General features: G+C 41.3%; 1 protein-coding gene across 1 annotated transcript; it reads right to left on the bottom strand.

Annotated features, from left to right (window-relative positions):
- Nucleotides 1–7142: 7142 nt before the first annotated feature.
- LOC149005066 (uncharacterized) lies at nt 7143–18419 on the bottom strand. The gene is made up of 6 exons (XM_089135622.1): nt 17136–18419; nt 9237–9387; nt 8833–9117; nt 8580–8751; nt 8224–8302; nt 7143–8130 (listed from the first exon to the last, which is right to left on the bottom strand). Exons 1-6 carry the CDS (start codon nt 17696–17698, stop codon nt 7929–7931), a joined length of 1452 nt encoding a protein of 483 aa, XP_088991748.1. The 5' UTR covers nt 17699–18419; the 3' UTR covers nt 7143–7928.
- Nucleotides 18420–19374: the final 955 nt, after the last annotated feature.

The following is a 19374-nucleotide window of genomic DNA, read 5'->3' as shown; positions in this document are numbered from 1 at the left end:
TCATTGCATTAGCCATTAATCCTTAGGAAGATCATGAGAGACAAGTCCAGAGATGTTTGCAACAGAGAATGCAGCATCTCCTCTACTGTCTTAACTCAAAAAGGAAAGAAAAACAGAGATGGAGAAGAAGAAGAGAGTGTAGACATACCTTTGATGCAAGAGGAAGAGTTTTGACGAAGATCCGTCAAGATAAACACCAAGGATGCAAGGGAGATGACTTGCAAAGGTCTTTGGTTCGTTCCAAAGAGTTTGGAGGCAGAAAATACGAAGTAGACTCGAGATTGGACTTAAATAGAGCAAGCAAGACCTAATTACCAAAGACAGAACCCATTGGTCGAGTGGATTGGTAGACTGGTCCAGTCGACCAATCAGTTCAGCAACTCCTAAACAAGGAATTGAAGGCCCAGATCAAATCCAATCCTAAAGGGGTTTTGCACACATATCAAGTGACTTACCTAATAGGTAGAAATGCCTTCAAACCATGATAGAGAGCACTCCAAGTCCATCAACTAATCCGATCTTCATCAAGATTCAGTTTCCATAAATAGAACCTCATCATCAACTCTCATGGATTCAAAGCCAGACACCAAGTCCTCCACTGTGATGGCCCAAAGCTGACTTCTTACTTTACTTCGGGTCACTGGATCTACAAATAACAAAGTTTCCGGGTCAAGGTTAGGGCTGGGTTTCACATCACCAGTCTTGAGCACCCATGAATCCCCATTGCTACCACGGGTCATTCGGTCTCAATACCCTTCCGAATCGGGTCTGATATAACAAGGGTATAACCTAGCCAAACACTGCTAGACAAGTCCTAGGTATGAAAACCAATAATCCGGGAAAGCGTCAAAGGGCAACATTGGATATATCCCATACTACTCCCAATGAGGTCCGAGGACAGAAATGTCAAAAGGACATTCCCCAATCCCAAATCATACCTAAGCAATCACAATCATAATTCAGCCATATCATCCACGACAGATATCTCATCATATTAAAGAGTATAATAAGACAAGATTAAATAAATAAGAAAACATACATGAGTAAGTATTCATACATAATCAAGTACATAAAGTAAATAAGGAAATAAGATTCTAATGTACTTGCAACATTCATATCATAATAGAAACTAACATAACAGTAGCAAATCTAAGTAGTTCCCAAATTAGAAACTAAATCTATGCAATCTATGTTAATATGGTAACAACTTTCCTTACCTTAAATAGATTCGAAAGTATTCCGGACGGACAAGAGAATGAATCCAAAGTTAGCAAATAAACCCTAGAATAGCATCACACAATCATTAGGAAGTAGTCCTAAAAGAATAAGCATGAATCAAATCAAATCGGACGAAGAAAATAGATTCTGCTGTTGCGGGTTGATTGGCTGGGTTGAGTGCTCCAGTCGACCCAGAAATCTGCCCAAGAGCAAATCCGAAAATAAAAATAGAATATTGATCCGAAACCTATGCTCTGTTGGTTGCTCACTATGTCGCTCATTCTGATCGACCAGCACCGACAGCAAACCCAAAAATCAGGTTTTCAAGCTGCAAACCTCAAAATTCCAAAATAGTTTCTCCCAACTCAAACAAGTGACTTACCTAGCATTGAGGGACCTTCCAAAACATGTCCAACTAGGCCTGAAGTCCATCAACCAAGCTCTTCAACATCAAGATGCAGTTTCTTCTCGAAATCAGATAAGGTTTCCAAATAAGAAATTCCATCATCAATCTCCATGGTTTCTGATTCAACACCATGTCTTCCACTGAGATGGCCCACAATTGCCGTCTAGCTTCACTTCGGGTCTTTGGACCTACAAACAAATGGATTTCCAGGTTAGGGTTTGGGCTGGATTTCACAATGGATGACTAGTTGCAGAGGGACCATTTCATTTTTGTTGGTTTGTTCGGTCTATTTCTATTTCCTTGTGCCTAATTTGCTTTAGGAGGTTGGTTCACAGGTACAACCTTTGTAACTTCATGGTATACTCATGGATTGGCCAGTTCTTATTTGGAAGGTTGCAATTTCTCATCCGCCACAATTTCTACTCCTACTAATAGTTTAGCACATTCTTTATTGTTACTATGGGGTCCTGAAGCACAAGGGGATTTTACTCGTTGGTGTCAATTAGGTGGTTTGTGGCCTTTTGTTGCTCTCCATGGTGCTTTCGGACTAATTGGTTTCATGTTACGTCAATTCGAACTTGCTTGATCTATTCAATTGCGACCTTATAATGCAATCGCATTTTCTCATCAATTGTTGTTTTTGTTTATGTATTTCTGATTTACCCACTTGGTCAGTTTGGTTGGTTCTAGTTTTGGTGTAGTAGCTATATTTCGATTCATCCTCTTCTTCCAAGGGTTTCATAATTGGACCATAAACCCATTTCATATGATGGGAGTAGCCAACATATTGGGTGTAAAAAAAACTTTATTCGAAGATGGTGACAATGCAAACACATTCCGTGTTTTTAACCCAACTCAAGCTAAAGAGACTTATTCCATGGTCATCGTTAATCGCTTTTGGTCCCAAACCTTTGGGGTTGCTTTTTCCAACAAACATTGGTTACATTTATTTATGTTATTTGTACTTGTAACTGGTTTGTGGATGAGTGCTCTTGGAGTAGTTGGTTTGGCTCTGAACCTACGTGCCTATGACTTTGTTTCCTAGAAAATCCGTACAACGGAAGATCCTGAATTTAAGACTTTCTACACCAAAAATATTCTCTTAACCGAAGGTACTCATGCTTGGATGGCGGCTTAGGATCAGCCTCATGAAAACCTTATATTCCCCAAGGAGGTTCTACCCCATGGAAATGCTCTTAAATGGAACTTTAGCTTTAGCTGGTCGTGACCAAGAAACTACTGGTTTTGCTTGGTGGGCCAGAAATGCCTGACTTATCAATTTGTCTAGTAAATTACTCAAGGCTCAAGTAGCCCATGCCGGATTAATCGTATTCTAGGCCGAAGCAAAGAACTTATTTGAAGTGGCTCATTTCGTACCAGAGAAGCCCATGTATGAACAAGGATTAATTTTACTTCCCCATCTAGCTACTCTAGGGTGGGGAGTAGGCCCTGGGGGGGAAGTTATAAACACATTTTCTTACTTTTTATCTGGTGTTCTTCACTTAATTTCCTCTATAGTATTGGCTTTGGCGGTGTTTATGATGCACTTCTCGGACCTGAGACTCTGGGAGAATCTTTTCCATTCTCTGGTTATGTATGGAAAGAGAGAAATAAAATGACCACAATTTTGGGAGGATAATAACAAAACAGCAGAGGAAATTCCTGAGACTTAATAACTAAATAGCAGCCAAACAACATCCAACCAAAACCCCATCAACAAGAGACCAAGCTTGCATAAAAGTCTACATTTGATATAAAGAACTCTTTAAACTGTAAAATCCAGCCCTAACCTTGACTCGGAAATCCTGTTGTTTGTAGGTCCAGAGATCCGAAGTAAAGGAAGAAGTCAACTATGGGTCATCTAAGTGGAAAACATGGTGTTTGACATAAAACCCATGGAAGTTGATGATGGTGTTCCATACTTGGAAGCTTTGGCAGATTTGGAAATGAAACTGCACCTTGATGAAGATGAGATTAGTTGATGGACTTAAAGCTTAGTTGGACATGATTTGAAGGCATTCCTCTATACTAGGTAAGCCATATGTTGAGTTGGGAAAAGCCCATTGGATTTGGAAGAGGTTTGGATGATATCCTTGTTTAGGCCTTGCTGTCATGCTTGGTCAACTGGTTGGTCAACTGGGCCAGTCAACCACCCAATCGACCAACAGGGACACAATCTTTGAAGATCCTCTGTTTAGGTGTTTTGGTGCTCTATATATTAGAACTACGTGTTTCTTAGCTTCTTTTGTTTCTAAAACCCTTAGAGAACATGGAGAACCCCTGTCAAAACCTCTCTTGTGATTAAAGAAGATCTACTTGCAAGTTTTCATCAATTGTTCCTCAATCAAGGTTAGTAATCTCTCATACTTGTTGTTGATTTACTCTTGCATGATCTAATTTCTATACTATGATTATGAAGAAGATATTGCATCCTTGCAAACACCTCTTTTTACAGTATCCAAGGTTGAGAACGAATCTCCATTCATTCCAACAATCTTCATATTTGATCATAACTATGATTCTTGTGATTTCTTCATGAAACCATGATCATTCTTTCGATTTGATTTCTCTAGCATGTTAGATTTGTTTTCATGTTAGATTCATGTATGATCTACTGTTTATGTTCTACTAGAATGAGATCTTATCATCTCTAGTTCCTCTCTTGAGCTTATAGCATGTTTTCATTAAAAACTATGATTTTTACCAAATTAGAAAGTCATGTTTCCAAATTAGTAAGTATTGTTTTTTTACCATTGTTAGTGTCTAATCTATGCAAGTTACGATTAGATTACTGTTCCTAATGTTCCTTTGAAATTTCGGAGTGTTTTGAATCCTGGAAGATGAGTTTCGGATCAAAATTCTGATTTATGATGCATACTGTTCATGTGGTCAATTGCTTGGTCGATTGGACCAAGCTACCACCCAATCAACCAAGGCTGATAGTAGCTGTGTTATTCGTCCGATTTGATCCGTTTGACCTCTAATCTTCTAGGCATTTTTCCTAATGACGTATCTATGCTTATTTAGGGTTTATTTGCTAACTTTGAAACCATTCTCTTTGATCTTCGGATATCCACCGAAGTTAATTAAGGTAAGGACAGTTATTTCGATATTAACATAGGTTGCGTGAATCTTAGTTTCTATTTTTGGGAATTTCTTAGATTTACTACCATTCTTATACTTTCTTAGTATAATATTACTGCTGTAAGTACTTCAAGTATAGTAGTACCTTGTTCATGTACTTCTTTATTATTTATAAATAATTATCCTTGTCATTTACATATTCAATTGATCATGTTTATATGTATCTTTCTATATGATGGAATATCAGTTGTGTATGTTACGGCTGAATTGGGAATGTGATTGATTAGGTATGATTTGGGATTGGGGAATGTCCTTTTGACATTTCTGTCCTTGGACATCAGCGAGAATGGTATGGGACATTTCCAATGGTGCCCTTTGACGCTTTCCTGGATTATTGGTTGTCATACCTAGGGCTTGTCTAGCGGTGTTTGGCTAGGATGTCCCTGTTATATCATACCCGATTCGGAAGGGTATTGAGACCGAGTAACCCATGGTAGCAATGGGGATTTGTGGGCACTCAAGACCGGTAACTAATCCGTGAGAGGACATGAATCACATTGTGAGGGTCATTTATTGATTGGGTTGCAAATAGTAGACTTGGGCTCATAGGCGCTCAAGACCGGTAGCCAACCTGTGAGAGGACATGAGAGCTTCCCGTTTATTATTTGTGGATGACCAATAGGGTTGATGAGTCCGTAGTCCAAGTTGGTTGTAGCCATGGGATACGCTAACTTTAGTGAGAAGGATACCAGAAAGGATCGCCTGGGGCAAGGAATGGACGTATCGAACTCTGACTTGATATAACCAAGTAGATGATTTGCATTGGGCTAGGCTTTACCTTGACATGCGTCAATATTTAGACCAATTGTGATGTGAGAGAGCGGTGACCTAAACCCCAACCATGGAATGTCCCGAGGGATGTAGGACCCAACTACCACCAGCAGACCCAATATACCAAGATGGTTGAGGGGGAGTGATTTAAGACCTACCCAAAAAATTATGGTGCTATGACTTAAAGCATGTCAGCCTATAGAGACCAGCATACATATAGTTAGACTCATACATGCATTGTCTATTTCATATCATATTGCATCTGCTATGTTTTACTATCATGTTATTTTTGTTGCCACGGATATAACTTGTGTTGCTGAATTCTTTTGAACTCATTCATTTTTGTGCAAATATCTTTGTTAGATTATTCTACAGGTACTGACAAGTATGACGGCCAGTACTATGAAGCACAAGCCGATGATGCATACTACTCTCAAGGTGCTAGCGGTTACGAAGATTACAATGAAGATCCCTCGTGTAATCATGTTGCGTACCAAGATTAGCCCTACCTTGGAGTGGAAGCGGTCGTGTTTAGTTTCTCTAGTTTATGTTTATGAAGATACACTTTATAAGTCAGAAGAGACCTTAATTTAGTTTGATTATTTCTTTTTCTTTATCTCTTTTGGGAATTAGGTGTAATCTTTCCTTTTTAGTTTTCGAGCTACATTTCCGCTGTGATATGTGGAGTGATTTTCCTCACACTCTACATTTTGATTATTATATTGGTATCATTCTTTCCGCACTCTGATTATATTGTCATTCTCTCTTCTTATCTTGATCTCTTTGTTTATATAATGTTACATTGGTTATATCTTGTTCATGATTATGTTATTGTATATGTGGGAAAATGAATTCCTCAATACTTGATCTTTGGAGCTGTGGATCACACACTCGGGTATGCCAAGTAGGGTACCGGCAGGGTGGATGTGACATAAACAAAATAGCTTCGTCTGATGAAAAAACCAACAACAAGTACTTAAAACCAAAAATGGAAGTAACAAGAAGGCAATACAACATCAACAAAAATTTCAGGGCACAAAAATTCAATAAAATAGGGGAACTAGTAGTTAACTTGCAGCAGAATCAAATACGGCATCAATGGTATTTTTCATAACATAAGACCAATTGAAGAGCGGTAGCAGTTGAAGAAATCACATGAAACAAATTTCATCTAGATAATAAATGCAGTCCAGAGAAGCAAAACACAGTCAATTGGAAGCAAATTAGATGTTCAAGCTGGCAAAGAGCTGCACCAGGTTAACAAGTCCTCCTGTGTCCAAAAAACTTCACTGAAGTTTGAATTCTACAATAGTGGTAATAGCAAGTACGTAGATCACTTTATGAATTGTAAAGAATGATCTAATATATCATCAATGCAGCAAGGGGAGGCTGCGCACTTGGTAGAAATAAATTAAAAAAAAAAAAATCAAAGAATATTAAGAGAGAAGAAGTAGTCCCCAGGTTAATTAATCCAGCTTTGATACCATGTTACAGTTTCAGCACTTGCAATCACCCTGGGGACTAAAAGGAAATTTAGACAGGAGAAGAAGAATAAAAGAAGACTGAAGGAGATGAAGGAGAAGAGAAAAAGGAGAGAGCTTGCATGTACTTTGGCTCTCCCTTGATACTTTATTTATAATGCAAAATCAAACCTCAGTTTAGGAAAGTTTCCTAAGTTAAGTTACAACAAAAAAAGAAAAATTACGTATTGCAAAGAATCTCCCAATCTACTATAAAGGAAACTAGCCTAGGGAGATTACTTATCAACCAAACAATAGGAAAACTAGAAGCAACCAAAATAGAAACCCTAATTTTTCAAAACTTGTGCACAAACACTGCTGCAATTCTCAACGGGTTTGATTCTCCTGACATCTTGTGTTGAAAGCTTGCAAGAACTAGAAACTGCCCACCTCTACACTAACAACCTTCCCAAATGAAGCAGTCTTGTGGGAGGTTGATGTTCTTCGAAGGCGACTTGAATGGCTTAGCATTTCAATGAAACCAGTTTCCTTACACAGCTAAAGAGAATCTTGGTGAAAGCCAAATAAGAATAACTGAACTGTTAAAGCAGTCAACACCGACTCAAGTCCTCAACTAATAGGAATCAAGACATAACATGGTACACTACACATGGTAAATAAGAACTAGTATTTCTTTCTCAAGGATCAATCTACATTCTACATCAATAAAGGTTGGCCTTGGCACAATGGTCGGTGGACTACAGTAGTAGCACGAAGTCAAGGTACTGAATCAGCCTCTTAGCCAAAAACTATTGTGGTTAAGGCTGCACAGGAAAATTATCCCCCAACTGCTTGTGTAGAAGCCTTCAGCACCAGGTTCACCCTTTTTGATTAGCATTCTACATTAGTATCCAACTCTGAACAAACTGTTATGTCTCACAAAGAGGGAGATTAAGAGTCCTTCTAACATTAGCTCCTAGGGAGAGTAGCTTCATATCTAGATTCTGGTAACCCCGATCGATGTGAGCCAGACCATTTATTTGTGTAATTCCTTCTGCTGCCATTCCCGCCAAAATAAGTGCAGCCCCACCTCTTAAGTTGTTTGCAACAACAGGAGCACCATATAGTGCACTGGAAAAAGAAGGAAATTAAAGAAGATAAATTTGTAACTGCACCCAACATTCTTTATGTGCATAGTTCAGAGCAGATGAAAGGACAGTGTACCTTCTGTGATCTCTACCCTTGATGAATGCAGTACTCCCACACACTCCAATTCTACCTCCAAGTTTATTTAGCTCTCTCACTGAACATAAATGAAAATGGTAAAAAATTCAGTTCATGTTTGAAAACAAAGAAAACTGAAAAACAAAAAAATATGCTCTGAGAATAGAAAAATATTTAGCGCCTGTAGGACTGGAAGATGTAGATGAGAATATACCCCCTAATCAACCTAAAACATTTTTAGATGAGATTCTTCTAAGCAGTGTAGAGGCCGTTTGAGGTTGAAAACTAATTATTATTCAATAAACACAAATCTAATTTTGCAATTCATATTTAAAATTTGCAGAATTGCTGCATACCATGACCCATGCGCTTGTCAAAAACAGACTCCTCAACAATACTTGAGCCATTACATGTCATAAGCAGAGCCATCACTTGAGGCTGCAGGTCAGTAGGAAACTGAGGAAATGGACCTGTTTTAACATCAACACCTTGAATATCTCCCACAGTATCCCTGGACAATGCAGAGACCTGGGGATACAAATGACCCTATCATATCTCAATGGGAAAAAAGGGGAAAGAGTCAAAATGAAGCTAAAAAGTATCCTGTACCTCCAAGGTGTCTGGTCTGCTTGCTACGATTTTGCAACCAGCTGCTGAAAGCTTATCTATCACACAAGATAAGTGGAGAGGTATGACAGGTGACATCGAGACACATGAACGTGTAATGGCTGCTGCAACCATAAATGTGCCTGCCTCAATTCGATCTGGTATTATGGTGAACTCTGAACCGCTCAACAGATTCCTTCCCTTGATAACTACTGTACCACTTCCTACTCCTTCCACACAGGCCCCACTCTTATTTAGAAACAAAGCAACGTCAACCACCTCCGGCTCCTGCAGTCAAAGAATGCATTAGATACCCATTTTCAAGTTTTAATTTGACATAGCTACAAGGCCCTTCCATAATCTTACGAACAAGAATATAAAAAAGCTTGATTTCTTTCACATCATACTTGGGCAACATTGCGAAGTACAGTCACTCCATCAGCCATTGAAGCAGCCATCATGAGAGTTTCAGTTGCTCCAACACTGGGATAATCAAGATGGAACTTCCCTCCAGTAAGTCGTCTGCCATTCGCAGCAAATGCAAAGAGTTTCCTATCCCTGTAGAAGTTTCAAATGACTTCACTTGAATTATTAAGCTAAATATTGAACGAACTAACCAAGCTCAGATGAAGCAAGACTTTAACTTTGCTTCAAGAAAACACAGTCCAAAAGTTCATTTTGGGTACAGCTCCCTTGCACCTAGGAAAATGGCTCCAATACAAGTCTTCCTACAGAACTTCATAAGTAAAAGATGTGTAGAAATACCTATGGTTGCCTCATAGATGGCCATAGCCTAAAAGCACAAAGACGAGGAACAATGCTTTATTGGCTTTGGCTAATAAAAAATCTGGCCAATGGGTTTACAAGAAGTATAAATTGATACAATCACTGTATTTCAGAAGTTTGGACCATGCTCCCATCTAAACTCCTCCCCTCTCCCACATTTTGTTACAATCTAAGTATAGATGAATATACATTCATAATTCCTAACAAATAAATGTATATCTACAAATGAACACCCCCATATAATATACAATATTTTAATTACAAAACTATCAACAAATATTGATATAGCCGACTCATAGTGGAAATATGGATCAGAACAATTATTATTTTCTCCAAAACCATAAGAATATGCATAGAAGACAAGGAAAGTTTGGCTCAATTTAGAGTGAATCTTTGTTCCACAATCACAAGCCTTTGTATTTTTTATCAGCATGCATGATGATCTTTGATTCGAAGCATAGGTCAACTCTCCTGACATGGAGTCAGTGATTCACATGGTAGTATGATCATATAGCAGCTAGCTGTACCTATTGCTTATCTTGTATTCATATTTCATCCTTCTTTTTCATTTTAATAGTCTTTTTTTCTTCTTTCATGTTTCATTTTTCATCTCCTTCCCCAACCCCTGTTTTCTCAACCCTTCAGCCGTCATCCCCTCTTCTCTCCTACTCCATTTGGATCCTTGTAGCCAACCCCATGTAGTTGGAGTAAGGCTGAGCCTGTTATTGTCTTTCTTTTGATTGCACAAGGAAAATGTCCATTGCAGTATAATATACCTCCAACCACTCATCAACCAAAGAGTCACATGGTTAGAATATGCAAGCATGTATGTTACATGAAGGTTATTCCCTTTTTTCCTCCAACTAGTCTTTTCCCCCTTTCTTCTCGAATTATTTTCTTGTAAATGTGTTGCAGGGAATCATGGAAGTATTATTTATGGTTGTGGGTCTCTTTGCAGTTGCCACTACACCAAATCTTTAGCAGAATGGGTCAGAAAAGCCATCATGTGGGAAGTTACATTTACATAGAGGATTTTTTGGGAATTAATAATTGAAGGAAGATAGGAATATGTTAGGAGTGAATAATGCGATCAATTAGTAAATATTTTGAATATGGTTTAGGAGGTCTGATGGGACCCTCTGGGAGTTGCCCTTAGTTTCCCCAAATCACCAATAGGAAGAACAACTACTAACATCCACCAATACAGAACAGTAGAACAGCAACAAAATATCATTCATTTCATTGCATAACTCTGATAATCAATATAAATAGATACTACAACTCTAATTCTATTCAATGAAATTCAGTTCTTGGAATAAGAAATTAAACAAACTAAACTCTGTAAATGATAACATCACAGACCCATTGCCATGCCCGAGAGGTTTCCCTCTCCCCGCAAGCTCTGCTTGCTCCTTTTCTTTTCTTCTCCTCCCCCTCATTCTTCTCTCCCTCTCCTTACATACCCCCAACCTTTGTAACAGACTCTGACAAACTCTAACTCTCCTATCCAGTCTTCTTCTGCCACCTGGACTGTCTTTTCTGCACCTCTGCCCACAGTAGATTAGTGGTTGCTGTCCAATAGGGAGTTGCCATCTGTCCTCTCCCTTGCCCCTGTTGCGAGTGATGTTGTGTTCTCCCCTGCACTTGCTGTGAGTGATGTTGTCTTCCTCTGCCTATCCTTGCATTTGTACACCCGAGTAATGAGGGGCTTATCAACACTCCCTCCCTTCATTTACTAATTCATTGATTCTTGATGTTGAGTATGGCTTAGGCTTCACATTTTGTTGCCGACGGGCACGGGGGCCCCGGCGGAGGTGTGGGGGAAGCGCCTCCGGAGCAAAAATAGGTTCTATGTCACTTTGGGCCTTAGAGTTCCTTTGCAGATTGGGCGTCAATTAAGTGGTTCAAAACAAAGCGGTTGAAAAACCGCTTTGCTGCTTAGGCGCCACCTAGGTGGACGCTTTGACAACTATGACCTCTAGTGAACCCCGAGATGAGTAACGGATGTCTACAAGTTCCTGAGGATTGAGTTGGAGCTCCCCATCTTCTGCCAAACATGATGGTAGGGGCTGAGTGATGATGGTGTTACCTACTACCTTCTTTAATTGGGAGACATGAAAGACCGGATGAACCTTGGAGTCAGGTGGGAGTGTAAGCTTGTAAGCAACTGGGCCAATTTGTGCTGCAATAGGATATGGACCGTAGTATCGGTGGCTGAGCTTCTCATTGGGGCGTTTGGCTAGCTTTTTGAATTGGTACGGTTGAAGTTTGAGAAAAACTTCCTCTCCTACCGGTAGGTGACATCTCTTCGGTGCTGATTTGAAGAGGATCGCATGTGGTCTTGAGCCACTCGCAAGTTGTTCTTCAACTCATCTAGGATTTGATCCCGTTCACGTAGGAAGACATCAACTTCCTCCACCTTGGAGTAGTTCCCTTCCCACTTGAGCAACGATGGAGGCTCACGGCCATAGACAATTTGGAAAGGTGTCATATTTGTGGCTGAATGGTAAGTGGTATTGTACCAATACTCAGCCCAAGAGACCAAGTAGTCCAATCTTTCGGCTGTCCCGCACAAAAACAGCGGAGATATATTTCTAGTCCTCGGTTTACCACTTCTGTTTGGCCATCTATTTGAGGATGATAAGCGCTGCTGAACTTCAGGTTGGTTCCAGCCAATTTGAACAGCTCCTTCCAAAAATTGCTCATGAATACCTTGTCCCTATCCGACACAATCGACTTTAGAAACCCATGGAGTCGTACTATCTTCTTGCCGAAAATCATAGCCACATCTCTTGCTGAATATGGGTGTGTAAGTGCAATGAAATGCCTGCATTTTGAAAGTCTATCCACCACCACAAGTATGGTGTCTCCTCCGCGGCTCTCAGGTAATCCGCCAATGAAACCTAAGCTGATATCCTCCCAAACTTGGTCTGGTATGGGGAGAGGCTATAGCAACTGGCTTCATGGCTTGATGCTTGCTCCGTTGACATGTGTCACAACTTGCCACGAAGTCCTTCACAACCCTCTTCATGCCAACCCAATATACAATTGCTGAAAGTCTTTTGTAGGTGCAAAAGTATCTAGAATGACCCCCAAAAGGAGTGGAGTGGAATTCAGCCAGCAATTTAGAAATTAGTTTGGAATTTTTAGGAATGACCAATAGCCCTTTAAAGAAGAGGGTTCCATTTTTCAGCTTGTAATCTGAAAATATAGTAGAGCCACTAATTAGTGACTGCATCACCTTTCTATGACGCTCAGAGGTCTAAAGCTCGGCTTCAAATTCTTCTTCTCCTTCCCATGTTGTTGCCAATAGACTAGAAAGTTGGATTGTGCCTTCCATCTGTTGGGACGAGGCATCTGCAGCTTTGTTCTCACATCCTGGCCTATAGATGATTTCAAAATCAAACCCCAACAGTTTCATAATCCATTTTTGCTGATCCTCGGCCACCAATTTTTGGTCCATCAAGTACTTTAAGCTCCTTTGGTCTGTCCGAACTTTGAAGTACCTCCCCAAAAGGTAATGGCGCCATTTTTGAATAGCTAACACTACTGCCATTAACTCTTTCTTATAGACTGATTTGGCTCGGGTTTGTTCAGACAAGGCTTTACTCCAAAAGGCTATGGGGTGCCCTTCTCGCATGAGGACAGCTCCCAACCCTACTCTTGAAGCGTCCGTTTCCACCACAAACTCCTTCGAAAAGTCAGGCATAGCAAGTACGAGTATTGAGGTCATTGTTGCCTTCAATGCTTCAAAGGCTGTAGTAGCTGAATCATCCCATTGAAAAGCATCTTTTTTTAGCAGCTTTGTGAGAGGTGTGGCAATCTTCCCATAATCCCGAACAAATCGGCGGTAGTACCCTATGAGACCAAGGAATCCTCTAAGTGCTCGAACATTCCTCGGTAGGAGCCACTCAATCATGTAGCAGATCTTCCGCGGATACACCACTTGCAGAAATTATATGCCCCAAGTAGTCTAATGTGGTCACTGCAAACGAGCAATTCTTTTAGTTTACTACCATGCGATTTTGCAATAGAAGGTATAAGACACGCCGCAAGTGATCCAGATGGTCTCCAATTGTACTGCTATAGACCAGAATATCATCAAAAAATACTAGCACAAATTTACGTAGGTGTTCTCGAAATACATCATTCATCAGTGCTTGAAAGGCCGCCGGTGCATTCGAGAGCCCAAAGGGCATTACATGGAATTCGTAATGTCCATCATATGTTTGGAACGTTGTCTTCTCTTCGTCACCGTCAGCAACCCTGATTTAGTGGTAGCCTGATTTAAGGTCAAGCTTGCTAAACACCTGTGCGCCACCTAACTCATCAAGCATCTCATCTATCGCTGGTATGGGAAATTTCTCGGGTACTGTTAGCTTGTTAAGTGTTCGGTAATCAACACAGAACCTCCAGCCTCCCATCTTTTTTTCGCACCAATGACATCGGGCTTGAATATGGGCTCACACTCGAACGAATCAGTCCAGCAGTTAGCATTTCACTGACTAACCTTTCTACTTCATTCTTCTGTGAATGAGGTTATCGATATAGCCTAATATTTGGTGGGTTACTATCATCGACCAATCATATTGAATGGTCATACGGTCTCCTTGGTGGTAGTTCTCTGGGCTCTACAAATATGGATGGGAACTCCTCTAGTAATCCACATACCTTGCTGCTGAAGTTAACACCCTCCTGAGCAACAGCCGACATAGGTTTCAACCAGACTCCATCGCCTTCCTACTAAACCATTTTCCAAAATTGTTGCAGGGAAGTCTCTATCCTTAGTAATGTAGGGTCTCCTCTCAGTTTCACCTGTTTATCCTCCCATGTGAACTGCATAGTTTGAAGTTTCCAATTGCTCTGAATGTCGCCCAAGGATGATAGCCATTCCACCCCTAATATTACGTTAACACCGCCAAGCTCGAATGGGCAACAATTCTTGCACAAATTTCATGTCGCCGATTACAATGGTGACATTGCGACATACCCCCCTGTCCCTATACATTTTTGCAGTCGCCCAACATCACACGGAAATGTTTCTTCCCCTCAACCTTCAATCCTATTCTTTGGACCATCTTTTGCGAGATAAAGTTATGCGTTGTGCCGCAGTCTACTAATAACACAACAAGAACCTCTTCAATCGTCCCTCTCAACTTTAAAAACCCCGCCAAAGAACTGTATGATAATTTGATTTCCATCAACAAGATGGGAGGGCCATTGTCGTTTTCGGTCAGTTCCATCGTGGTCTCCTCTATTTCTCCCCATGACTCATCTTCGTGAAAGAGCATGACCCTCAGCTACTCATAGGGCATTGATGACTGCAGGAATAAGGGTTATCGCATCGGAAACATAACCCCTTATCCATCTTGCTCTTCATCACTTCCGATGTTAAGCATTTTGGTCTACCACTGCTACTGCTACTACTGCTGCTAGAGGTGGTTGTCAAAACAGCTCCCTTCGAAGAAGACGAAGAGTTAGGGTTGGTTTGCCCTAAATTGGACTGAGTAACCAAGGTCGAACCGGTGTTTGGCTGACTAGCCGAGCTGGATTGAGTGGGCCAAAACCCTAAAGGACTCGAGTGGTTCAACAATAAGGTTTGTTGGGCCGTGGGTTGTCCCCAGCCACTAATGGGCTGCGCTAGTGGGTATTTTTTAGGCCCACAAAGTATATTGTTCTTGGTCTCGATGGATTGGGCCATATCCATAGCTTGGGCCAAATCCTTAGATTGGAATAGGCGCAATTCAGCCCTAATCTCCTCTCCTAACCCCGATAGGAAGGCTCCTTGTAACCATTCTTCTTCCTTGGCACTGGCAGCAGCAACAAGGGTTTCAAATTGGTTGTGGTAATCTACGATAGTGCTTCCCTGCCGAAGTTCCATGATTGCTTCCTACAGTGACCTTGTTTGCATCGACCCAAACTGTTTTTGCAATTCCTGTTTCAGCTCTACCCATGAACGGAAAGGATTTTGCAGTTCCCGAAATTGTACCCAACCGAGTGCTGGTCCTTCAAAGTAGATTAACGCTGCTTGTAATTTCTCTACATCGGTGAGCCTTTGCAACCCAAAGTACCTCTCCGCTCTAGCAGACCATCCATTCGGGTTATCACCATTAAAGATGGGTAACTCAAGGTATCTCGGAAAAAAGTCATGGCGTCCTACAAAGGTTGCAGCACGTTGCGGCTCTTGTATACTCGCATTCTGCGAGTCGTCTTCCAAGGGTGTTTGTATTGTCACGTCCTGCTTTCCTAAGGTGATCCCAGGTGATGGTGTATCGGTTTATGTGGCTTTGCCCTTAACCAGGTAGGCCTTGAGCTCATTCACGAACATCACTTGACTTTGTACTTCCCTATCTAGCTCAGAATCGATCAACACCAGTTGGCAGGTCTTTCACGCCAGCTTTCAAGTTTTCAACTTTGGACTCCATTCTGCTCTTTACCATTCCCCGAATCAACGTGCTCTGATATCAAAGTTGATGGGATCCTCTGGGATTTGCCATTAGTTTCCCCAAATCACCAATAGGAACAACTACTAACATCCACAAATACTGAACAATAGAACAGCAACAAAATATCATTCATTTCATTGCATAACTCTGATAATCAATATGAATAGATACTACAACTCTAATTCTATTCAAAGAAATTCAGTTCTTGGAATAAGAAATTAAACAAACTAAACTCTGTAAATGATAACATCACAGACCCATTGCCATGCCCAAGAGGTTTCCCTCTCCCCACAAGCTCTGCTTGCTCCTTTTCTTTTCTTCTCCTCCCCCTCATTCTTCTCTCCCTCTCCTTACATACCCCCAACCTTTGTAACAGACTCTGACAAACTCTTACTCTCCTATCCAGTCTTCTTCTGCCACCTGGACTGTCTTTTCTGCACCTCTGCCCACAGAAGATTAGTGGATGCTGTCCAATAGGGAGTTGCCATCTGTCCTCTCCCCTGCCCCTGTTGTGAGTGATGCTGTGTTCTCCCCTGCACCTGCTGCCAGTGATGCTGTCTTCCTCTGCCTATCCTTGTGTTTGTACACCCGAGTAATGAGGGGCTTATCAAGGTTGTTTATCCTCAAAGTAAACAACAAAATTCTAATTTTACCTTTTATTTTCACCACTCTTCTCGAAAATAGGTATGCAAGACTAGAGCAAGGGACGCAGAGAGCTAAGGCACTTATCCCAGAAAGGCATCCTTAACTGATAGAGTTAATCCTCCTTTTCGCAAACACAGGAAATACAGAATATGACAATCTACTGAACACTAGGAACCTGGGTAGCACTTGTAGGAAAAGTCTAACAAATCAAAAAGCCCAGACATGAAACCGTTACATGAATAGACATAATGACTTCATTTGCCCTCAGGATACCCCAAAACAGTAAATACATGGAGAAAACCAAGAGCATCAAAAGAAACAAGAAAAATAAAATCCATCATCCTCAGTATGAGAAAAAATATTACAACAGGTAACAACTAAAGCCACCAAATTATAAAAAGCTAATAAAAATCCAGGAAGCAAAATTACCTTAATTCAACAACAGCACCAAGTGCTCGAAGCCCCCGAATGTACAGGTCAACAGAACGATTACCAATATCACATCCCCCAGGAAGTGCCACCACTGCCTCACCAAACCGAGCAAGCAGAGGGCCAACAACAAAAAATCCCCCCCGAGTCTTTTCAACTGATTCCGGGCATGGCTCGACAGAACAAATTCCTTTGGTGTCCACTGTTACTTCCCCATCAGATGCCTCAACTCGAACACCCAATGAGTGCAGTATTGAAAACATTTCTCTAACATCAGATATATCTGGGATGTTATGAAGCTTGGAAGTTCCAGAGCAACAGAGTGTCCCCGCGAGAACTGGCAATGCGGAGTTCTTGGAGCCGCTAATGTTAACATGACCAGCAAGTTTTGATCCACCAACGACTATAAGTCCATGATCGTGAAGTAAATTCTCAGTTGAGGTTGGGGAACTCTGGGGTTGGCAAAGTTGCGATAAATGTGGTTTTCTTTTGACAGAACAAACAAAGGGTTTTCGAAGGATTGGTTGAAAGTGATGATTGGAAACATTGAAGAGCAAAGCCATGGAACTTGGAAGGCTTAGACGAACTCGTCTCAGCCCTACTCACCCATGTAGCTTCTGAATAAAAGCCTAAAAAGAACAGCACCACCCATAATGTCCTAGCTGCTGACTAATTTCACGTTCTCACTTCATCAATCGTCTGCTCCCTTTACTGATTCTAACTGTTTTCCAGATGGGCTATTCTCAAACAGATAACAAACTTCACCTCTGGGTTCTTTCCAGAACCTGATCGGATCCAGAGAAATGTAAAGAGTTATGAAAAATGGTTATTAACAAGTGAAACCACCTAACCTCAGGTCCCAAATGCCTGTCCAAGAAGAATAAAGTTGTTGTTTGTCATTTCCTCTGATCAGCCAGAGCCAGTTGAAGTCCTGCACTCGCCACTCCGAGCCAACTTTGACCGATTACACTCTGCCATGAGAGTGTTTTGTGATACGGGGATTTATTTCTGAGTTAGGGTTAGTACGTGCAGAGATGGTGACAGACCAGAAGGTGACGTATGACGTATCTCGTCAGTTTACGGTGGTGATGAAAGCCTTCATTAGGAAGGTGTCGCTTGAGAAGAACAGCAGGGTTGGTTGCAGACATTTACGGTCATGATCGACCCAGGGAAGAAGAAAGGGATAGAGATGTTTTTAAACCTAATGTAGCTATTTCCCTTTCTTGTTTCTTTCATGGTTTGAGGTTAAAAAAACCAGTCATGGGCGGCAATGGAGTTTTTCTGTTTTTCTTGGTTGAAAACGATGGAGTTCAAGGCGGTTCATCCCAACCGTTCGAAGATCAGGAAGAGGGTCTGGTGAGAGTCGGTCGGGTCTGAGTCAGCCCGCTTCGGCCCAGCAACTAGATACCGTGGGAGAAGATGATGCTAGCTTATCGACTAGTGGCATGCAAAGAAGGTTGGCTTATAGGTTACCAAGTGGATTTTTATGATCACCTCGGTTCTGGCGACACGGGCGACGCAGGCGACATGTCGCCCAATTTTTTGCAAGGGTTCAATGTATGCGGGCTAAAGCCGCGAAACTAGAAATCTAAAAACTCATAAAAACCAAATCATCTAAAGTCTACAATTCATTGTACAAGTACATAGAGTCATCCAACCATATCAAATCTCGAACTCTCAATTCCAAGTACTTTGCCTAGGTGGATTGAACTCATGTGACTCAAACTGTCTCCATTGATGCTCCCCCAACAAATTCACATACCGATCTCATCTCATACGATACTGATAGTGCTCCAGATAATCATCAACTGCAGCTCTATAATGGTCATCTTCCGCCACCAAAAGAACTCCAATTTGAGGGAAGTGAGAATAGGGCCAAGGAAGGTACTGCATGCCTGATGATGCTATTGTTGGTGCCAATGACTGTGAAAACATGGCCTCCTCAATAGACATTGGCCTCCTCTCGAGACCATGGTCATTGTAAGTATTGTGGCTATCGGGCTTGTGAGTGCCCATAATACGAAGGATACGAGGGGATACTCATATCCATATCATACTGTCCATGTGAAGAAGGGACACCATAAATACCCATAGGCCAATAACCTGGTGTGGAGCCTACGGACTCATCCAAGCTCATGGACCCCACCGCTCCTATTAAGTCGCCCGTTGGATCCAAAGGATTAACATAAGGACCATAGGATCTGTAAGATCTGTGCGGTAGGGTGACATCATCATAACC

Source organism: Hakea prostrata, chromosome 9 (assembly GCF_041222555.1).
Source record: "Hakea prostrata isolate BN-2017 chromosome 9, UWA_Hpros_2, whole genome shotgun sequence".
Classification (NCBI taxonomy): domain Eukaryota; kingdom Viridiplantae; phylum Streptophyta; class Magnoliopsida; order Proteales; family Proteaceae; genus Hakea; species Hakea prostrata.
The sequence above is the reverse complement of the archived record's forward strand: the minus strand, read 5'-3'. Positions and strand labels throughout refer to the sequence as shown.